At 41.7% G+C, this 23,341-nt stretch overlaps 1 protein-coding gene across 3 annotated transcripts in view; it reads right to left on the bottom strand.

Moving 5' to 3' along the window:
* Nucleotides 1-14,606: 14,606 nt before the first annotated feature.
* Nucleotides 14,607-23,341, bottom strand: part of LOC125455839 (guanine nucleotide-binding protein G(I)/G(S)/G(O) subunit gamma-2) — an 82,139-nt gene continuing 73,404 nt past the window's right edge. For all 3 annotated transcript variants that reach the window (XM_048538352.2, XM_048538350.2, XM_048538351.2), the window contains one exon: nt 14,607-16,534. In XM_048538352.2, the coding sequence (XP_048394309.1) occupies nt 16,406-16,534 (129 nt within the window). In that variant the 3' untranslated portion in view covers nt 14,607-16,405. The remainder of the gene's footprint in view (nt 16,535-23,341) is intronic.

The raw sequence follows: 23,341 nt of genomic DNA, 5'->3' as shown, positions 1-23,341 counted from the left end.
AATGAGTAGTAAATGCCTTTGTTTTGCAATGCAGGAGTGCTCTGAGGAATGACAGGTCCCAATGTGTTTTTTCTCTGCAAAAATTGTAGAGAACTGTTTTAGGACCTTTTGGATATACCTGTTTTTGCTAATTTACTAATTAGATTACCATGTAGATCCTTGTCAAAGGCTTTATCAAAGTCCAAGAAGCAACATCTACTGCTCTGCCCTCATCTTTTTGATTACTTCATTATGCTACAATTTAAAATCATATAATTATAATTCATTTCAATATGATTATTATTGTAACTTTGTGAAAGGGCTGGACCTAATGAACTAAGCTGAACTCACAGATACATTTCACTTGTTCTGTGCTCTGCTTCCAGGCAGCACCTAAGGAAAATCAATCATAATACTGTATATCTATGCTGTTTTATAATGGTGCTGCTGAAAATCATATTATTCAATTTTAGAGTGTGTACTCCCAAGGATGGCATTTGTTTTTGAAGTTTATGTTATTAGGGTTCTGATTTTGGGAGCAGAGATGTGTTGTTGCAGTTGTACAGGACCTTGGTGAGACCACACCTAGAATATTGTGTGCAATTTTGGCCTCCTTTACTGAAGAAGGAGGCTGCTGCTCTTGCGGGAGTGCAGCGAAGGTTTACCAGGCTGATTCTGGGGGTGACGGGTCTGACATATGAGGAGAGATTGACTAGGTTGGGATTGTTTTCTCTACAGTTCAGACAAATGAAGCAGAATCTTATAGACATTTACAAAATTCTCATAGGACTAGAAAGATAGTTGCAGGGAAGATGTTCCCGATGGTGGATGTGTCCAGAACCAGGGGTCACAGTATGAGATTCAGGGTAGACAATTTAGGACAGAGATGAGGAGACATTTCTTCACCCAAAGAGTGATGAGCCAGTGGAATTCATTACCACAGTAAGTAGTTGATGCCAAAACACTGAATGCATTCCAGAGATGACTAGATATAGCACTTGGGGTGAATGGGATCAAAGATTAGGGTGAGTAAGCAGGATTAGGTTATTGAGTTGGATGATCAGCCTTGCTCATGAAGAATGGCAGAGAAGGCTTGAAGAGGAGAATGGTTTCCTCTTGTTCCTATCTTCTATGTTTCTAATAGATGAAACTGCTACGTCGTACAGAAAACAAGTTTTCACTTGTGCTATCTGTGGCATGTACAGTAATGTTCACAGGACTCATCCAAAATCATGCAGCTTATCAAGTATCATCAACAATTTAGCCCTTCAGCCTATCCTATACATTCTACCCTTCAGCCCATCCTATACATTCTACCTCTGATGATATTTGACAGTGCATGTTACAATTGCAAATGCAGGTTCAAATCAGCGACAGCCACGCAAGAATGTGTAATAAGAGTGTGTAACCTGCACTAGAAGATTTGAACTACAATGAAAATAAACAGCACCAATCCAAAGAATACAACAATAGGGTGTATCATCAAATTAATGACCACAGTGGCCTTTGGGGACTGACCCTTTAATTATATACACACACAACCCCTGATGTACAGTTAAGGCTGTAATGGAACAAGCAAGTCATGTCACCTAATTGAGGTGACCAGAATATTGCCTACATTATTTTAAGTTAATCTATTTACATAATTTGCTGTAGAATTCAGTAAATTCCAGATTCAGTTTCCATAATTTGTGTTTTTTTTCAATTCTTCATCCACAGACTCCTACACCACCTGAGTCTCAGCTCAGCCTTTTTTCCACATACACTAACTGCCCTAACACATTACAATTTCATCTACTGGTTTGATCATACAAATGCTCAAGATGAGGTATCTCTATGTCATCCGATGGGCTTTTTTCACTCAGTTCACCATTACTCCTCCCAGAATCAGTACTCTTTGATTTCTGCAACATTTTGACATAACAGCCAATCACACTTTTTATTTTGATTGTGATTCATTTTACATCCCTTTCACTAATACTATTTACATTGTTTCAATTGTCAGTTTCTGTCTGGATTTTATGCCGGTGTCTTATTGTTTAAATTAAGTTTTTGTGTTCTTCCAAGCCACACTAATACTTTTGTCAAGTCGGTGTATATGTCAGATCTATTCTTCAGTGCATTTTTTTGAACCATCTAATGTTTCTTACCTCTAAGGTAACATTCACCTTTGCACTCTTACATTGATGCCCCAAGAATTTGTCACATATTCTTGACTCCCAGGTTATCTTATCAAACTATCTATGAGGTTTTCTTGTCTCTCCACATATGGTCCCGATGCCTCGGGTAGTGGTTTGATCACCAAGTCAATCTTTCTCAAAGACAATGACACAAATATCACCAAGAGAAAGCTATAGGTTTGGTGCTCTCATCTAAACTTCCTTTTCACTGCTGTAACATTTTAACCTGAATTGCTGTTTCAATCCATTATTCTAACTTTTTTTGTCTCCTACTGCAAGTCTGTACCTTGCATTACTTTGTCTCATTCAATTTTGCAATTTAACTATGACAATCATATCTAATTCCAGAGATCTGTAGAGATTTGGAAGTAAATGGAACATAATCTTAAAATATTTTAAAACAGAAATCAAATATTTATGTTTGATTCAGGCACAACATGCTTTGTTCTTTCTCTAAGATAACCTGCCTTTTTCTCAAAGTTACTTGACAATTCAGTCTAGATATTTCATATATCTCTATGTAAATTTGTCCACATTCAATATTCTGTTTGCTCCCTTAAAGTTACTAATCATTTTTATGTATTGAACCATTGAGACTGTGTTTGTATGCACTTTATCGCTTTCCAGAATCCCTTTAAATTTTCAGGTAACTATTCCATTTCAGTGTCTCCAATTTTTAAAAGAAAATAAACAAGTTCCATCTATTCCACGACAAGCAGAATAGATTATTACATTAAACTACTACAAATTCGAAAGGGAGTGGAGTATAAACTCCTGCATCTAATTATATCATCCATCTCTCCTCCTCTGAAAAGGAAGGAAAAGCCCACCCCTTTGTTAAATTTGCCTTTTCTAACCTCCTCGCCCACAAGTTGCATTTTCAACATTCCAATATCCCAATCACTCGGACGTTAACAATGAGTCAATCTTATCGTCCGGAATCAAAGATTCACTGATGTCAGAACAATATTTGGAATTTATTCTGGCCAGTAAATGAAATACCAAACATAGTAATTCTGGAATTAAAATTTACCCAAGTCCAAACACAACACAGACCCAATTTCAAAGGGTAAATATCTACCAAGCTTTATAAACCAAATTTTTGAATCAACACTTTGCAGATTTTGGATTTCACAATCACTGACAGTTTCTTAAAATGTCATTACAATAACCACACATGGTCTGTGCAGACAGAAGCATAAAACACACATTCAAATTACCAGACATCCCCAAAATGCTGACTCAACTTTAAAGTATCCCCAGATCTTGAGCTCCAGGAAACAAAGAGGCGGAAATTGTATGAGATGACATTTAGCAACTAACAAACAAACCAGACCACAAGGTGTAAACACTTCTACAAGGTTTAGTGCACTTGCACAGTATAGAAACCTGGTCTCCAATCCACCCTTTTCCCCAGTTATAACTGTCTCCCATCCTTTCCATCGCTTCTAATAATGCAGTTTGTGTCTTCTATATTCGCAACAAATTTGAAACTTCTCAGTTTTTGGAAAATCTGGTGGAGGAGCAGGAACACAAGATGCAGTCACTGGTTGTCCTGTTTGAGAATATTCCCTTATATCCTGTAGTTCTTTAGGTACTGCAAAAGTTGTCTGTTCCGGTTTTGTATTTTCACTGTGTGCTCCACTTGATGCCAGAAGTGCAGAGTGTGCATACTCTGCCACAAAATCAAATCATTTTTAGGGTTACCATTTATCGCTGTATCAGAAATCTTTCTAAGCCATTCATGCTTGGCCCTGATTGGATAGTTTTCATTAGAAAACTGTGTAAACACTCATCTTTTTGTACAGGCTTCTGAATGATGGGTTTGAATTTCTTGACAGGCCCAAACATGTTGGTGTTGGGCTTGATATTGAAGCAATCTGTGTAAAAGGAAGGAAAAGTTTCTGAATGAGTGACAAATACAGTTTTGGTAACTGGAGAGGATACAGTAGATATAGTAGGCAGGTTTGAGGCACATAAATTATGTGACATGCAATCACCTCATTTTGTAGCAGTAAAATGACTTTTAAAAATATTTGTAACTAAAGTTGAATTTGGATTGATTATGAAGTTCACAGATGTGTGATCACATGGCACGCTGGAGGTCAGATATTCTTTAATAAAAGGTGAATGTATTGTACTTTGTGGAATCTACGTATTTGCAGTGGGATATTGCTTGTCAGCGGAAAAGGTATACACATCTTTCATGAATGAATTCTGATTTGGAACAACTTTAGCTTCCTTATGTATTATCAGCATTTTCAACATTTTCAGTGTGAGAGTGGAGTGCAAACCCTGTCTTCGGTTGGATTTCCTTTTCTCCCTCCATATCTGATTTTATCTTTCTTACTTCCTTATGCTTGGGAGAGCAGTGTGCTCTCTACATATTGTACTTGGCACCTTTAGGTATTCTGTCTAACTTACTCCTGTCTTTTCCTGCTTTTAATAATGCCACAAACATTTCCTTTCTGGTTATTTTTCGTTTCATAGAACATAGAACATAGAAAAGTACAGCACAGTACAGGCCCTTTGGCCCACGATATTGTGCCGTGGATTAATCCTAATCTAAAAATAAAATAACCTAACCTACATTCCCCTCAATTCACTGTTGTCCATGTGCATGTCCAGCAGTCGCTTAAATGTCACTAATAATTCCGCTTCCACAACTACCACTGGCAAAGTATTCTGTGCACTCACAACTCTCTGGGTGAAGAACGTCCCTCTGACGTCTCCTCTATACCTTCCTCCTAACACCTTAAAACTATGACCCCTCGTGGCAGTCAATCATGCCCTGGGGAAATGTCTCTGGCTATCGACTCTATCCATGCCTCTCATTACCTTGTACACCTCGATCAGGTCACCTCTCTTCCTCCTTCTCTCCAGAGAGAAAAGTCCGAGCTCAGCCAACCTCTCCTCATAAGACAAGTCCAGGCAGCATCCTAGTAAACTTCCTTTGCACCCTGTCCAAAACCTCCACATCTTTCCTATAATAGGGCGACCAAAACTGGACACAATATTCCAAGTGTGGCCTCACCAGGGTTTTGTACAGCTGCAGCATAACCTCATGGCTCTTAAACTCGATGCCTCTGTTAATGAAAGCCAAAACTCCATATGCTTTCTTAACAACCCCATCCACTTGGGTGGCAACTTTGAGGGAGCTATGCACTTGAACACCAAGATCCCGCTGTTCCTCCACACTGCCGAGAATCCTGCCATTAATTCTATATTCTGCATTTAAGTTCGACCTTCCAAAATGTATCACTTCGCATTTATCCAGGTTGAACTTCATCTGCCATTTCTCAGCCCAGCTCTGCAAACTGTCAATGTCTCACTGAAGCCTGCAATAGCCCTCGATACTATCAACAGCACCTCCAACCATTGTGTCATCAGCAAACATACTAACCCACCCCTCAACCTCCTCATCTAAGTCATTTATAAAACTACAAAGAGCAAAGGACCAAGAACAGAGAGCCCTGCGGGACACCACTCAGCACTGACCTCCAGGCTGAATACTTACCATCTACAACCACTCTCTGTCTCCTGTTGGCCAACCAATTCTGAATCCAGACAGCCAAATCTCCCTGTATTCCATACCTCCTGACTTTATGAATGAGCCTGCCGTGGGGAACCTTATCAAATGCCTTGCTGAAGTCACCTTGAAACCTCCTCCATTTCCACCTTGTTGTCTCTGTTTACCGCTTGCTTGGGTGGGCCTCACTCTTTGCTTACCAGCCTCCACATTCTTCAGCTGTCCTAACAACAAACATACCTGCCCCTGAGGTGGCCCTAATAGGGCTAACAGGGCACCCCCCATCCAGCCTGGACCACTTTGCATAAGCCTGCTCTTCATTTCAGGTGTGAAAGCTTCCTCGCCTGGACCCTGAAACTGTGGAGAATACATATGCGCTTGCTTAGCCAAATCCCTCAAACATTTTATACCTTTTGGTATGCTCTCCCATTTTTCAACACCACCTTCCCAGTCTATCAGTGAAGAGTGCTTGTTTCCTACTGGTAGTATCAGTGCATTCCACAACGATCCAGTTTGGCCTATGTTTCTAAAGACACTATTCGCATGTGGATCAACACTTGGTGCTCCCAGACTCCCACTCAGCATAATATGGACAGAGCTCTGGTTCCACAACCGCATCAGGCAAGATGCCAAGGGTTCATCCAACTTCCGCTTAAAGTGTGACCCCAAATCCTGCAACTTGGACAAAGAGTAATATCTCACTGTTCTTGAATTTTGTGGGTTCTGTCCTCCTACCTGTGTTGTCGTGTTTGCTGTTAGGGGTCGTACCAATTAGTCCCTTCTCTGAGAATGCTCTGAGGTGGAGCTATGGGAGCTCTTATATATCTTGTATATATCTTATATATTATATATATATCTTGTATATCTTATATAACACTCATATATCTTGTGCCATCCTCACACATTACATGTAGCTCAATCATGTTGTGTGAGGTAATGGTTCTGAAAAGATTAATGTTGGAGACTGCATTAAGCTCCACCCAATCTGATGAACTCTTAAGACATAGGTGGGGAAAGGGTAAACATCTTGGGAATTTGTTGTTGAAGAGCTAGATCCACAGGTCTCTTAAAAATCTTGATGACAATGTCTAATTTGCACTCCATTACTATCATGTAATAAACTATTGTCTTGTTTACTATAATAACTTCTCATTAAGTGGTTTTCCTCGACATTGCAAACCAGGTAGACCCAGACTCAATCAGGAAAGGAGGTTGTTGACAGCAAACTACCCCAGACACAAGCTGGTAGTGTTTGACACTACTGTGCATACAACATCACATCTGCTTCTGCTCATCTGAAGCCACTCCGTGACATCCAACATCCCACTACTCCTAAGTAGGCATCTCCTGCTCTTTGCCACTTTCCACTGTAGAAGTTATCTCTTTTCATCTCTGATTGAATGTCTAAATACTGATATTATATTTTTCTTGTTGCCATGTTTTAAAAGTTCTTTTTGCTCTTGTGATTTCAAGTACTTTTTAATGTGTCTATGGTCTCTCTGTGAAATGTTAGCATACATCTTAACTCCATATTTCAAAGGTTTTTATTCTCTTCAGTTAATTGTAACTCATTTCGGGTTTCTGAGACATACAGGAAAAGCAGATAACGTGAAGCATCTTATGATTATTTTCTTCCTTACTACCATAAATTTGAATTTGCTTGTTAACATGTCCTTCTTCTTCTTCACAAAACTACTTCTATCGCTGTCCGCGGTCAAATTCTTTCCCAAAAAGGTCGTTTTTTTTTCATTTCAGATGCTCAGAAGCAGTTGCGTATTTCTGGAATACAAACCCACTATCCATAAAATGATTGCAATAAGCTGTTCCAAAAATCCTAAAACTACATGTGTCACTGCACTCACTCAGTAGCTTCACTTCCCAAATCTCCTACACTTACCCACTCAACAGCTCATTTCCCTAACATCCATGTGCCACCAGACTCCCACTTTACATTGGACATGAACCCCTGCCAAGACTCGGGGTCTGATCTGTTCGCTCCATTGTTGGATGCCTGCAAGTATTAACAGGAGTTAAGTTATCAGAAAGAAACGTGCTTTTGGAATAGACATCAGATGCCTTAAAAAGTTCCTGAGAAGACATTATTTCCTAGTGGTCTATGTGGCTTAGATGGGACATTCAGAAGTAATATAAAGATTGGAGAATTGAATGTTAGAAACAATGCAATGCCACCAAATAGGTGGTCACAAGCATCAAAACATCGTAACTAAAAGGAGTGAGCATAGTGATGACTCTGGCAATTATAACAGACAGCAGTACTGGGGTAACAAAGTGTGAAGCTGGATGAACACAGCAGGCCAAGCAGCACTGGGGTATTGTGATTTAAGATTGAATTGCAGGAATGTTTAGCGTATGGTCAACTAATTTGATTTGATTTGCTTTATTATTGTCACATGTTCGCGTGTGTCACATATGAGAAGTTTTGATTTGCATGTTGTACAGGCAAAACATAACATACAAAGATCATAGGGTGATAGAACAGTGTGCAGAATACAAAGTTACAGCTGCAAAGAAGGTGCACAAAAAGAAAGATTAACAATATATTTGAAATTTGAAAGGTCCATTCAGAAGTCTAGTAACAGCAGGGAAGAAGTTATCTTTGAACCTGTTGATATGTGTGTTTAAGCTTTTGTACCTACCACCTGACAGAAGACATCAGAAGAGATTATAACCGGGGTAATTGGGTCTTTGATGATGTTGGCTGCCTTTCCAAAGCAGTAAGAAGTGTAGATGGAGCCAATGGATGGAAGGTTGGCTTGCGTAATGGACTGGGCTGCGTTCACAACTCTTTATAGTTTCTTATGGTCCTGGGCAGACTAGTTGCTGTACCAAGCCGTGATGCATCCTGATAGAATGCTTTTTATGGTGCATGTGTAGAAGTTGCTGTGAGTCCTTGTGGACATGCCGAATTTCCTTAGCCTCCTTAGGAAGAAGAGTTGTTGCTGTGCCTTCTTGACTGTCACATCAACATGAGTGGCCCAGGACAGATTGTTTGTGATTGTCACTCCCAGGAACTTGATGCTCTCGACCATCTCCACCTCAGCTCCATTGATGTTGGTAGTGTACCCTTTTCCTTGCTTCCTGAAGTCAATGATTAGCTCTTTAGTTTTGATAACATTGAGGGATAGATTGTTATCTTTACACCATGCTACAAACCATTCAATCTCTTTCCTATACTGATGCTTTAGAAGCAATTTGAAATATGATTGTGTTATGAATTATCCTAAATGGAATAAAAATTTTTCAAAATTACTTATGGTATGGAATGTTCTGATGAAGACAATGCTACTAAACAGACAGAGGACATTGTACAAGTTAAAAGAAGCTTCAGCCCAATAATTAGATTTTGAGAATGCATGTCAGCAAGAGGAAGTACAGAGAGGAAACCAGAGAAATCTCAAGGCCAAAGACCAATTCCACCTTCCAAAAACATATGCCAAATATGTGGTCAGATACGTAGCTCTAGGATCAGGCTCATCAACTACACAAAAATCCACAGACCCATGACCAGTGACATGGAATTTCCCAGGTAGACAATCAAACTTGTTAGCGAATGATAACTAGCAACAACTGTAAAACTAGCTATGCTCCTATCCAAACTGTTCGATACAACACGGACATCTACTTGGCAAAATGGAAATTTGTCTAGGTAAGACCAGTCCACAAAAAGCAGCACAGGCAATTTCCATCCTATCAGCCTACTCTCTATCATCAGAAATTTGATGGAAGGGCTTGTCGACAAATGTTGCTTGTTTAACAATATTCTGACAATACTACTGACACTCGTAAAGATTGTATCTTTTCAATTTACTGTGACTTTGATTTGTGTGAATTGGGAAACGGACTGTTTTGCAATAAAAAAAACTGAAAAAAGGAATAACTATCATTTTAAAAAGTGAGTTTCTGAAATTTATTGTGTTCACACCGCTGCTTCTTACAAGCAGCGTGAGAAGACATTTGTAGATGGCACAACTCAGGGGTCTGTATACAAAGCAAGATTTCACTGGCAACAGATTGTTGATTGATTTGTGGACTTGTGACCAGTTGTGGATGCCAAAGACTATCAGCCTGACAACAACTACTTCATTGTCTCCTGAGTAACAGAACAGCTTGTGGGTGTGAATGATACCGGCAGAAACCTTCAGACTGCTGAAAAGACAGATGTTGTGTCTCTCCAGTAAAATACTTGAAGCCTGCAGAAAGGCAGTTTATTTTCTCCTATCATATATGTTGACACAAATAAAATAATCAGAGGGTTAGATAGGGTGTATAGGGAGAGCCTTTTTCCTAGGATTGTGATGGCGAGCACGAGGGGGCATAGCTTTAAATTGAGGGGTAAAAGATATAGAACAGATGTCAGAGGTAGTTTCTTTACTCAGAGAGTAGTAAGGGAATGGAACGCTTTGTCTGCAACGGTAGTAGATTCGCCAAATTTAAGTACATTTAAGTCGTCATTGAACAAGCATATGGATGTACATGGAATAGTGTAGGTTAGATGGGCTTCAGATTGGTATGGCTGGTCGGCACAACATTGAAGGCTGAAGAGCCTGTACTGTGCTGTAATGTTCTATGTTCTATCAGTTAAATGAGGTTACAAGGTATGGAGCTGGATGAACACAGCAGGCCAAGCAGCATCCTACTCCTAAGATGCTGCTTGATCTGCTGTGTTCATCCAGCTCTATACCTTGTTATTTCGGATTCTCCAGCATCTGCAGTTACTATTATCTCTGATACAATCTGTTGATTGAGATTGTTGCTTTTACCCACTAAGCCAGAGTTTATATAATTCATGAACAAGTCATTCTGTGTCTCAACAGGTCTGGCAGCATCTGTGGAGAGAAAACAGAGTCAAAGTTTCGGGTTCAATGACCCTTCATCAAAACATTCTCAAGAAGGATCACTAGATCCAAAACGTTGACCTTTAACTTCCGTCTGGGCAATTAGGGATGGTAATAAATGCCTCAAGAATGAAATTGAAAAAAAAACCTGGGGATCTTCATTGATGATTTACATAATGTTCAGCACTGTTTGTGACCCCTTGGATACTGACGCATCTTGTGTTAATGTGCAACAATATCCAATATGTGTTGATGAATGGCAAGTGTGACACCTAAGTTGCCAGCAATGACCATCTCCAACAAGAGTCTGGCCATTGACTCTGGGCATTCAGTGGCACAGCCTCCACTGAATCACCCAATATACACATGCTGAGAATTACCATAGACCAAAAACTGAAATGAACCTGCCATATAAATACTTGTGATACGATTCATGAATTTGGTATAGGAGTTGGGACATCTGTTGTGGCTGTACAGGACATTGGTAAGACCATTTTTAGAATACTGCATTCAATTATGATCTCTCTGCTATAGGAAAGCTGTTGTTAAACTTGAAAGGATTCCGAAAAGATTTACAGGAATAGTAGGAACTGCTGATGCTGGAGAATCTGAGATAACAAGATGTAGAGCTAGATGAACACAGCAGGCCAAGTAGCATCAGAGGAGCATGAAAGCTGACGTTTCGGGTCAATACCCTTCTTCAGAAATGGTGGAGGGGAAGGGAATTCCGAAATAAATAGGGAGAGAGGAGGAGGCGGATAGAAGATGGATAAAGGAGAAGATAGGTGGAGAGGAGTCAGACAGGTCAAGGAGGTGGAATGAAGTTAGTAGCTAGGAGATGGGGGTGGGACTTCAGGTGTGAGGAATGGTTAGGGAGGCAGGGACGAGTTGGGTTGGTTTTAGGATGTGGTCAAGGGAGGGGAGATTTTGAAGCTTGTGAAGTTCACATTGATACCCTTGGGCTGCAGGGTTCCCAAGCAAAACATGAGATGCTCTTCCTGCAGCTTTCAGCTGGCATCAATGTGGCCAATGCAGGAGGCCCAGGATGGAAATGTTGTTCGAGGAGTGGGAGGGGGAGTTGAAATGGTTTGCGACTGGGAGGTGCAGTTGTTTGTTGCGAACTGAACGTAGGTGTTCCGCAAAGAGGTCCCTATGCCTCTGCTTGGTTTCCCCGATGTACAGGAGGCCACAACGGGAGCAGCGATACAGTATACAACATGAGCAGATGTGCAGGTGAGCATCTGTTTGATGTGGAAGATCTTCTTAGGGCCTGGGATGGGGTGAGGGGGGAGGTGTAAGTGTAGGTGTAGCACTTCCCGCGGTTGCAGGGGAAGGTGCCGGGTTTGGTGGGGCTGGAGGGGAGTGTAGAGTGGACAAGGGAATCACAGAGAGAGTGGTCCGTCCAGAAAGCAGATACAGGTGGGGAGGGGAAAATGTCTTTGGTAGTGGAGTCAGATTGCAGATGGTGGAAGTGAGGGAGGATGCTGTTTTGGATTCGGAGGTTAGTGGGGTGGTACGTGAGGATGAGTGGGATTCTGTTTTGGTTGTTATTGTGGGTAGGGGTGTGACAGATGAGTAGCGGGAATTGTGAGATACACGGTCAAGGACATTTTCAACCACTGCAGTTCTTGAAAAACGAGGACATCCGGGATGCCTGGGAGTGGAATGCCTCATCTTGGCAGCAGGCAGGAAGGAATTGGGAATAGGGGATGACCTTTTTGCAGGAAAGTGAGTGAGAGGAGGTGTATTCTACGTAGCTGTAGGAATCGGCAGGTTTGAAATGGATGTCAGTTTCCAGGTAGATGCCAGAGATGGAGACAGAGAAGTCCAGGAAGGAAAGAGAGGTATCGGAGATAGTCCAGGTGAACTTAATGTTGGGGTGGAAGGTCTTAGTGAAGTGGATGAACTTGTTGAGCTTCTCGTGGGAACGAGGAAGAGGCAGGGGATAGTGCCAGTGTAGCTTTGGAGGAGGGATTGTTCCACATATCCTGCAAAGAGACAGGCATAGCTTGGACCCATGCGGGTACCCATGGCCACCCCCTTTGTCTGTAGGAAGTGGAAGGAATTGAAGGAGAGGTAGTTGAGGGTGAGGATGAGTTCAGCTAAGCTGGTGAGGGTGTCACTGTTGGGGGACTGGTCGGGCCTGCGGGACAGGAAGAAGTGGAGGGCCCTGAGGCCATGTGCATAGGGAATGCAGGTGTATAGGGACTGGATGTCCATGGTAAAGATGAAGTGCTGTGGACCAGAGAACTGGAAGTTTTGGAGGAGGTGGAGGGCGTGGGTGTTGTGACAGATGTAGGTAGGGAATTCCTGGAACAAGGGGGAGAAAATGGAGTCAATAGGTGGAGGTAAGTTCGGCGGGGCAGGAGCAGGCAGAGACATTGGGTGGACCAGGGCAGTCAGGTTTGTGGATTTTGGGAAGGAGATGGAAGCAGGCGGTGTGGGGTTGGGGAATGATGAGGTTAGACGCTGTGGGTGGGAGGTCACCTGAAGTGATGAGGTTGTGGATTGTTTGGGAGATGATGGTTTGGTGCTCGGGGTTGGAATCATGATCAAGGGGATGGTAGGAGGAGGTGTCAGAGAGCCGGCGTCCGGCCTCAGCGATGTAGAGGTCAGTGCGCCATACTACAAGTGCACCTCCCTTGTCTGTGGGTTTTATGTTGGGATTGGAGCGGAGGGCTGTACGTTCTGTGGTGGAGAGGTTGGAGTGGGCGAGAGGGTTGGACAGGTTGAGGCGATCGATATCTTGACGGCAGTTAGAGATGAAGAGGTCAAGGGAGGGTAGGAGGCCTTGGGGTGGTGTCCAGGAGGAGGACTTGTGTTGGAGATGGGAGAAGGGGTCAGTAGAGGGAGGGTTAGGCTCACAGTTAAAGAAGTAAGCGCAGAGGCACAGGCGGCAGAAAGACTGCTCAATGTCCAAACGTGAGTTGTATTCTTCAGTGTTTGAGTGGAGGGGGACAAAGGTGAGACCTTTACTGACCGTTCGTCTTCAGTCCAGGGGAGATCTGGGGGGAATGGTGAAGACCTGGCAGGGCTGGGTGCTACTGTCTCCTCTGGTGCTGTTGGCTGTGGAGGTGGTGGATGAAGCAACAGAGCTGGGGCTCTCATCTCCTACCTACTAACCTCATCCCATCTCCTTGATCTGTCCATCCTCCCTGGACTGACCTATCCCCTCCCTAACTCCCCACCTACACTCACCTTTACTGGCTCCAACCCCGCCTCTTTGACCTGTCTGTCTCCTCTCCACCTATCATCTTTACCCATCTTCTAACTGCCTTCCCCCTCTCTCCCTATTTATTTCAGAATTCCCTTCCCCTCCCCCATTTCTGAAGAAAGATTTACAAGGATATTGATAGGATTGAAGATATTAAGCTATAGAAAGAGGCTGACTAAGCTGGGCTTTTTTTCCTTAGACAGTTAGAGGCTAAGGAGTGACCTTACAGAGACTTATAAAATCATGTGAGCCATGGATATGGTGAATAGCCAAGGTCTTTTTCCCAGGGTAGGGGTCCAAAACTGAACGACATAGGTATAAGGGGAGAGGGGATAGATTTAAAAGAGCGGGGCAACTTTTTCATGCAGCAAGTGGTGCATGTGTGGGACAAACTGGCAGTGGAGGTGCGTACAATTATAACATTTAAAAGGCATCTGAATGGGTACATGAATAGGAAGGGTTTAGAGGGACATGGGCCAAATGCTGGCAAATGGGACTAGATCAGTTTAGGATATCTAGTCAGCATGGATGAGTTGGTCTGAAATGTCTGTTCCATGCTGTATAACTCCAGGACTATGATTTCCTGTTGCCTACAAAGCATGAGTCATATTGGAACACTCTCGACTTGTTTGGATGAGTGCAGCTCCAAAAATAATGAAGAAGCTTGACACCATCCAGTGCATTACTATAGTAGCATAAATGTCTTGAGGCATAGAACATAGAACATTACAGCACAGTACAGGCCCTTCAGCCCTCGATGTTGTGCCATAGCACCATTTCTAATCTTCCCCTTTAATGTTATATTTATTAACAAAGTATATTATTCATAATACTGTTCAAAATTATTGTAAGTGAAATGTTCTGAAGGTTTTATTTAAAACTGATACATTGTTCACATGGCATGAAAATGTGCAATACATCAGACTTTGTTCAAATTTCCCTGTACAAAGCTAACAAGGGTATACAACCAGAAATACAATACACATTTTTACAATGCACTCAGTTTAAGAAAATTCACACATCCCTTTTATTCTCGCTATCAGATTAACATTCCTGGAGACTCATTTAGGCACTACAACTCACTGCTGCCATGAACACAATTTAGAGAAAATTTAGCTCAACAAGCCATAGTCATACATGTCAGTCTTTCTTATTTTTTAATGTTTTCAATGTAGCTACTTTGGTTAATGTATTTGTTCAGTGATAACTCTTACTTTTCTGTGCTAATATGGGTCTAATACAATGGTAAGTCACTCCTTTGATTTGAACTGGAAATGAAGCAGAGGACTTGTTTGACAGTGTAATGGCAGATGTTGGTACATGCAGATCTAAGAAAGTTAGCAATTGAGTAAAAATACATATCTGAACATATCAAAAATGTTTGTTAAAAGGCGGTGAAACAGTCTGAGGTAAAATTATCTGATTATTCACAGACGTTGAGACCTGTTTGTTCATCTGCACATTACACTGTCCAATAATCTTTACTGCTGTTTGAATTGGGTAAAAAAACATACACAGGAAGATTGCATTACGGGATGAATTCTTTTTGTTTCTAAAATTGTTTAATTTTGTTAAATTTACGAACTAATAGAAATTTTGTCAACTGGTCTGTTTTTCAGTTCCTTGTATACAAAACTACTTATTGACAATTGGTCTTGCTTTTCAAACATTGTCATGTATGTCTATGTACTACTGTTAGCATGCAAGTTTTACTTCCAGTAAAACATCTGTTATATTACAATGTTTAAGTTGGTATAAACTGTTTATATAAATGGTTTAATGACACATATTTCATATAGTGTTCACAAGCATTAGTGAGAGAACAGGGCTGTTAAGAAATAGGCTGTGCTTCATTAGCAGTTAGAATTTGAAATTAAAACCTTGTGTTCTATATATTTACATTGCATCATTTTTGATCATCTAAACTAAAATCAATTAAAAGAGAAATGGTTGGAACATTTCCATGCAATTCTTTTGTTGCTATCACAAATATTAGGATCACTAAATAGCACATGTTACTTGTACTAGCAGAAACTATAAGCAACTATACACAAATGTTGGAGGAGCTCTAAGAGTTTTAAGAAAATACACAAGCTGCCAGCTTTGATGGTTTGCAAATGACACTCCATTTGCCAAATGTTTTTTAGTAACATTTCTCTTTCTTGAAAATCAGCTCTCAAAGCAAAGTCCATTGTGCTACTCTAATGCAAAAAGCTCATAACCAAATGTTAAGGTACAACACCACAGTAACCTATCTTATTTGTATACTTTGCCACTTAAATTAAAATTATTTTGAAGAACAACAATTATCATTCCAATAAAATTATACATTATCCTCAGTATTTAGCTTTCTTAGAACAACTGTCATATTTTAGACATCAAACTATCAAACATAATTTATGGTCTTTGCAAGAGCAAAAAATGTTACACATCTCTACACTGTTTCATTCTAAGCTGTTTTAGAATCTCTATTTTCACAAGGTAGTTCTTCTGCTTCCATTCCCAATAAGCTGACAAGATTCTTTAAACATGCACATCCCTGTAGCTTCCAGGCTTTGCTAAAAATTCTGTGGACAGAAAGGTGTCCACATTGGTAAAATTCAACATCATTGTTCAGAACAGCCTGATTTTCAGGCTGCATGAGACTTTACAGGACAGCACAAAAGAACTTCTTCTCTCTGAAGGGGTTTTCCGATGCAGGAACTGGTGTCAGTAAAGGATCTTCTTTAGCATGGGCTTCGCAGTAAGCCATCAAATCTGCCGCTGCTTTGGATACCTTGAATAAGAAGACGAAAGTTAGGCATTTCCAGTTTTACTTCTAGGCTGAGAGTAATTAAGTGATCACTTCCAATGAAAAGTAAAACTCAGTCAGTTGCCAATTTCTCCACCAGAGAATGCCACAGCCGCACCTTTAAAATATGTTGCGAATTGGGAAATCAGTAACGTTTACGCAGAACACCTTGGTTCAGCAGCAACAATTTTCCTCTGAGAAGCGCCACTTCTAACATTTCAGCATATGATCCAGAATGATTTTCTGGAACAGTAATGAGGGATTTATCGATAAAATATTAAATTGAGCTCTCTTTATCCATCCAGGTGGAGTCAAAAGAAGCTTGTTTGAAAAGTGCAGGTGAGTTGTTTTAATCAAAGTTTATTCCTGATCCAACATTACAAAACAGGTTTTTTTGCCTGTTTACCTCTTTGCTAATTATGGGGACTTGATTTCGGACAACCTTCCGATTACATTTCGAAAATACTTAATTTGTTGGGAGGCAGTATGGAATGTTCTGACTTGAGAATGGAATGTTATTACCAGTTCTTTGAATTATTCTAGGTTGAAATTAGTAGGACAAAGAAACTGTACAAACATGTTGTGCCTATGCAAGAATTATATTTTAGATTCCGGTACCTTCAGCTTTCAGATTAAAGTTTAAGAAGCTAGATTACTCCATGAACCTAACTTCGAATGAGATAGAGCTATTCCATATCAAAAGGCTATATGTTCATAAATGCTTAGGAGCCCCTAGTCAAGTATCTGAAGGATGCTAAATTGGGTAGGGGCTAAAAATGGTAACAATGGAGCTAGCTACCAATTTCCAGCCTATGGACAGGCCACTAGCATGACCATTAAATTCCACCTTTAGGATGCTGCCACATGTGATTAGGTCTTCCTACATGTTCTGTTTTTATCTCAGTTTCTGCATGTACTACATTTTGCTGTTGTATTGAAAGTCAAATGACTGGCTTACGGTGAATTCAAGTCAAGTCTAATTTGCAGATAATACATAATTATAATAACTTAGAGGGTCCAAGTCCCATAAATCAATTATATTGTTGACAACTGTGGGTAGTTCAGAGGTGATTTGGTAGGCGAATTTCTAGAATAGGTGGATTGGCTGGACAAGTTGGGATTCTATTCAATGGATTTTGGAAAAGAGAGCATTTGAAACAGAAGAGCGTATTGATTGTAACGAGGTCAGCCAAGTGGACCTCCTACAATATGAGTTCCTTGATTGGGGCTGTTTATCTGGCCCAATCAGAGATCTCTGGCTGACAGATATAAATGGGGTGTCAGACATCCTGACATTCTGATAGCTGGCTCTGCAGAAGCTGGGCCACTGTCAAGGACTTGCAATGTATGAATGAAGGGTGCCTAAGTGACAAGAGTGGGATATTGACCTCTGTGGAGTTATTTCACTAAGATTCTGAAGGGTCCTGACAGGGTGGATGTGGAAAGGCTGTTTCCTCTTGTGAGTGAATCTTGAATTGGTTTGGTGGTGGACAGCGGTAAGAAAAAATGTTTTCTCAGACAGGGTCATGAGTTTTTGGAACTCTTGTCATCAAAAGATGAGGAAAGCAGAGTCTGAATATTTTTAAGTTTATCAAGGGCAGGTGAGAATGTGGAGTAAGTAGATCAACTATGATATTACTGAATAGCAGAGCAAGCTTAAGGAGATGAATGGTCTGTGTTAAGTTTGTTTATCAAGACCTCTGATGCACAGACTTAGTCATTGCATTTGCAATTATAAACCAATCCTCAGTTTCTTGTAAAATAAAGTGTACTTCTTTGTGGTCTGTCTACAAAGCAATTAATGGAACAGTACAAACATGAAGCTGGAAAGGACAGAAAGTAGTAACTTTAGAAATACAATAGAATGCTACAGTGTAACCAAATGCTAAGAGAATGAGTCATCTGTTTTGTTCAGCCCTCCACATTAAGACGATGTCCAGTTTCAGCTCTTGGCATTATGGGTAGAAGTACAATCCAATACAGCAGTAAGTCCCACAGATAGAAGGGTCTGTCTATAATTCCCAAACTGCTGAGTTTAGTTGACCTCAGAAAAGACATGAATTGTGCACCGTAATTTTATCAGTTGTCTCTGTCTGAAGGGGAACAAAAATCAGCTAGGACTTCAACTAATGGCCATCTATGCTTTGACAAAATATTTATGTGAGTGTTGAGTGGAAACAGGATCAACGTGACTCACTATCCTCTAAGGTCTCATATTTGCCAACACTCACTACCAGCACCGCTAGAATTGGACAACAAAAGTTAATACTTTCAGGACAGACGGCCTGAAAACATTTACTAATCTGATGATAATATTATTCAACACTTCAGAAATATCTCAATATCAGAAATAGCTTTAGTTTTTATTTTTGTCTTGCAGCAAAATTATGTCCCATTCTCGCCCTTGTTTTCTTCAAGGTTTTTCACGTCAGTTAAGAAATGAGAGAGAACTCAAGTTATTGTTGTTCAATAAATGCCTAGCAACCATCAGCCAGTTATTTTACCAGCACAATTAAAATGAAAGAAAATGACATAGGAAATGGATCATCTGAATATTAATCATCGGAATGCTATATCTTCCGCCTTGATCCCGTTCTGAGATTATTGTCCATGGCGCACTACAACAAAGCACACACGAGCTGAATGGACAGCATCTCATCTTTTGGTCTCAGCACTTAACAGACTTCTGGACAAAATTAAATTCAACAATTTTAGAATATAACCTCTGTCATAACTTTCAAGACCACGATTGCAGTGCTACAAAGTGTAGATTTAGAGTAGGTTTTTGGTGGTGCAGATTCGATGAGCCAAAGGGCCTCTTCCGTACTCTATGATGCTATGAGTGGGCTATGGTGAGATTTGTGGAGAAGCACCAATCCAGTGATGATTATCTCTAAGTTAGGAGCAACTCTCTGCATATTTTATGCATCTGTCAACTGGGAGGCAAGTTTTTTGTTTGACAGCAGCAAGCTACCATCTAAGCTGGATTATAGTTTGTTAAACATCTTATTAATGCTACAATTCACCTCATTAATACTCAGCTTTTACCAAATGCACTAAACAAGCTAAAATATTGAGAATGTTTGCTGTGGAAGTTGGGGTGGCTACCTCATGACTTCACCTCCAAAGGACCTTTGCATTCAACGCTGGACATCAATATCCTGGGGCACACTCCATGGGCACTCGCCACATGCACCCCACATCCACAGAGGCTGGCATCAAATAATATTCCCTCAGATTATTTTATCAGGTCAAAACCAGAAGTCAATGAGTCAACATGTCAACCAACGTGTGGAATCTCAGAGGAAACTCAGCATGGTGAGAGGGAACACCGCATGTGACATGAGCCATCCTTAGGAACCCTCACGGCACATCTCCGATCCACTTACACGTCACTTGTGCATTTTACTGCTGCACCTCGGACTGTACTGGCAACAATCACTACAATGTTGCACTCTGGGTGCGCAGGTACACTCACCCAGCTCGCAGAAAAGACCAGGCTGCACTACCAGCATGTTTGCTCACTTACATAGTGCTCACTCACTCTCAGCCTATCTGGATGCTCACAGCTTTGTAATGCCTTGCCTGCCCCCTCCCTAGCCAGAGATATCAAGCTCACATTACTTCTGTCTTGCCTCTCCACTTAGTGCTGACACAAGACATTCAATATGGTTGTCAGCAGGCCTCGGACAAATCAACAAATGCGGTCCCTGACCAGGAGTCCTGACATAGTATGCTATACCAGTTCAGGATCAAGGCTACAGTCAGTCAGCCAGCCATTCGGGTTGGTCAGAATCAGGATGCTGCCCACATAATGGGTGAGGAGGCAAATTTCAAGCAGCCTTCCACTTGTTTTGGCTGTTTCTACCCTATTGTGGGCTGCTTTCTTTGGAAAGCAAAGAAAGGCAGCTATTAAGGAAGATGAAAGTGTGTGACACTATGGTTACTTATGGCACAGGTGGGGAGGTGTCCTGAGTGCAGAGGGCATGCAGGGTTAGTGCTGCCAGGGCTTGGAATGGGTAGGGGCAAGTAGCGAAGATGTTACAGGCAACAGTGAGAGTAATAGAGCATGAGCCTTGGTGGACGGAGGATACATAGCAGAGATAAAGTGTATATAAGATGTAAGAGGTAAGAAGGTGGCACTTACACAGGTGAAGTGGAGAAGGTCATTGACCTTCTTCCTACATTTCTATGTATTCCTCCAGAAGGCTGCACTGACACATGTGGCAACCTCACACCAGGTTGGCATGGTGTGGTCTCATAAGCTCCTCTTCTGGTGTCATTGCATGAGGAAGTCCCACATCTAAACCACCCACTTTCCCAGGATCTCCAGGTCCCTGCTTGCAAAGAAGGCACCAATTTCCCCATGCCTATGTACGGAGCAAATTTCAGGAAGCATGCAGGACAACTTTGGACTGATAGGGCTTATCAATGTGTACAATGGGCTTTTAAAGATGGTGCGTCACCAGGTATGGTAGTCAATTCCAAAATAAAACTGAACACCGAATTGTTCCAGGAACAGTATGTGGTAAGATGGGGCTGGAATTGGTGTAGAGGGGCCTGAGGGGTGTGGTAGACTGTTATGGAGGCATGTTTGGTAAGTTAGAGTGAGAAAATTTGCGAGGCTTCACTGCTAAAAACTCTCCAGAAAATTCATTGCAACTCCCAATTAGCCCAAGATAGTCAGATTCAGCCCAAAATCTTTCTTCAATTCTGATAAAAGGTCATTGATCTGAGGTATTAACTGTTTCTTTCCACAGACGCTGCCTAAACTGCTGACTAATTCCAGTTTTTTTTAAATTTCAGACTTCCAGAATCTCAGAGTTTTGCTTTGGAAACTGTTTTTGTCCTTTCCATATCGATTGAAGTTGTTTCACTCAAGGATTTATTAAATTGGCCCAGAGTTCGTGTCACAGACTGCGAAGATGGAGATTTTTACTTGCAGTTTCCTTTAATGGCAGTAACTGGTTTTGACCATGTAATTGAGGCAGCACACAAACCGCTTCCTCAGAGGGAAACATATATCAGTCATCCACAGGTTCTCTCACCATCTCCCAGAAGTGGTTTGCAATGCAATATCCTTTCATGGTTGCTTGCTGACTTAAGTGAGGCTGTTTGTGCAACTTATCAAGCTTAGCCTACAAAGATGATTATAAAATTGTTGCTAATTATATCAGAAGATATTTCATGGAATTGTTTTATGTTAATCATCATATGACTCTTAGACATTACTAAAAGAAGTTCTACTTTCACGCTCATCAAAAATGACTTCTAATAGATCAAGTCGAAGTGCTGGAGTTCCCCTTCTGCAGCTTCTGAAGTTGAGTGGTTTCTGTTCATAGCTATAATTTTAAAAATGATTCTGTGATTCACTGAACTTAAGACGTGCAATCTACAATATTTCATTTTTTTTATTGGAATGAACTCATTTGCCCCTAGTTTGAAATGCTGTGGAGGAGCACAGCTAGAGCGACTTCCCTATCAATGCCACATTTGTCATGTGAACAACAACAGAACTATTAATGTAAAAGCAAATACTGCTGATGCTGGAGATCTGAAATTAAAACAGAAAGCACGCAAAAAGCTCAGCAGGTCCAAAGTAGAGAAAAAGGAGCATTCTGAAATCACAATGGACTCAAAACATAAACTTTGTTTCTGTCCACTGAACCCTCTGAGATTCTGCAGCACTTTCTGTCTTTATTTTATCATAGAACACTGATGTTGGACCTTGTTAATAAAATGTGAGGCTGGATGAACACAGCAGGCCAAGCAGCATCTCAGGAGCACAAAAGCTGACGTTTCGGGCCTAGACCCTTCATCAGAGAGGGGGATGGGGAGAGGGAACTGGAACAAATAGGGAGAGAGGGGGAGGCGGACCGAAGATGGAGAGTAAAGAAGATAGGTGGAGAGAGTGTAGGTGGGGAGGTAGGGAGGGGATAGGTCAGTCCAGGGAAGACGGACAGGTCAAGGAGGTGGGATGAGGTTAGTAGGTAGATGGGGGTGCGGCTTGGGGTGGGAGGAAGGGATGGGTGAGAGGAAGAACAGGTTAGGGAGGCAGAGACAGGTTGGACTGGTTTTGGGATGCAGTGGGTGGGGGGGAAGAGCTGGGCTGGTTGTGTGGTGCAGTGGGGGGAGGGGACGAACTGGGCTGGTTTAGGGATGCAGTAGGAGAAGGGGAGATTTTGAAACTGGTGAAGTCCACATTGATACCATATGGCTGCAGGGTTCCCAGGCGGAATATGGGTTGCTGTTCCTGCAACCTTCGGGTGGCATCATTGTGGCACTGCAGGAGGCCCATGATGGACATGTCATTTAGAGAATGGGAGGGGGAGTGGAAATGGTTTGCGACTGGGAGGTGCAGTTGTTTGTTGCGAACTGAGCGGAGGTGTTCTGCAAAGCGGTCCCCAAGCCTCCGCTTGGTTTCCCCAATGTAGAGGAAGCCGCACCGGGTACAGTGGATGCAGTATACCACATTGGCAGATGTGCAGGTGAACCTCTGCTTAATGTGGAATGTCATCTTGGGGCCTGGGATGGGGGTGAGGGAGGAGGTGTGGGGACAAGTGTAGCATTTCCTGCGGTTGCAGGGGAAGGTGCCGGGTGTGGTGAGGTTGGAGGGCAGTGTGGAGCGAACAAGGGAGTCACGGAGAGAGTGGTCTCTCCGGAAAGCTGACAGGGGAGGGGATGTTGGACCTTGTGTTGTGATTATTGCTCACATTCATTTCTCCCTTTGTAATGCATTCAGTCAATGTATTGTAGTGCATTCATGCTATCATTTAGAGTAAATCTCTTATG

This window comes from Stegostoma tigrinum, chromosome 10 (genome assembly GCF_030684315.1).
Source record: "Stegostoma tigrinum isolate sSteTig4 chromosome 10, sSteTig4.hap1, whole genome shotgun sequence".
Taxonomy (NCBI): domain Eukaryota; kingdom Metazoa; phylum Chordata; class Chondrichthyes; order Orectolobiformes; family Stegostomatidae; genus Stegostoma; species Stegostoma tigrinum.
The sequence above is the reverse complement of the archived record's forward strand: the minus strand, read 5'-3'. Positions and strand labels throughout refer to the sequence as shown.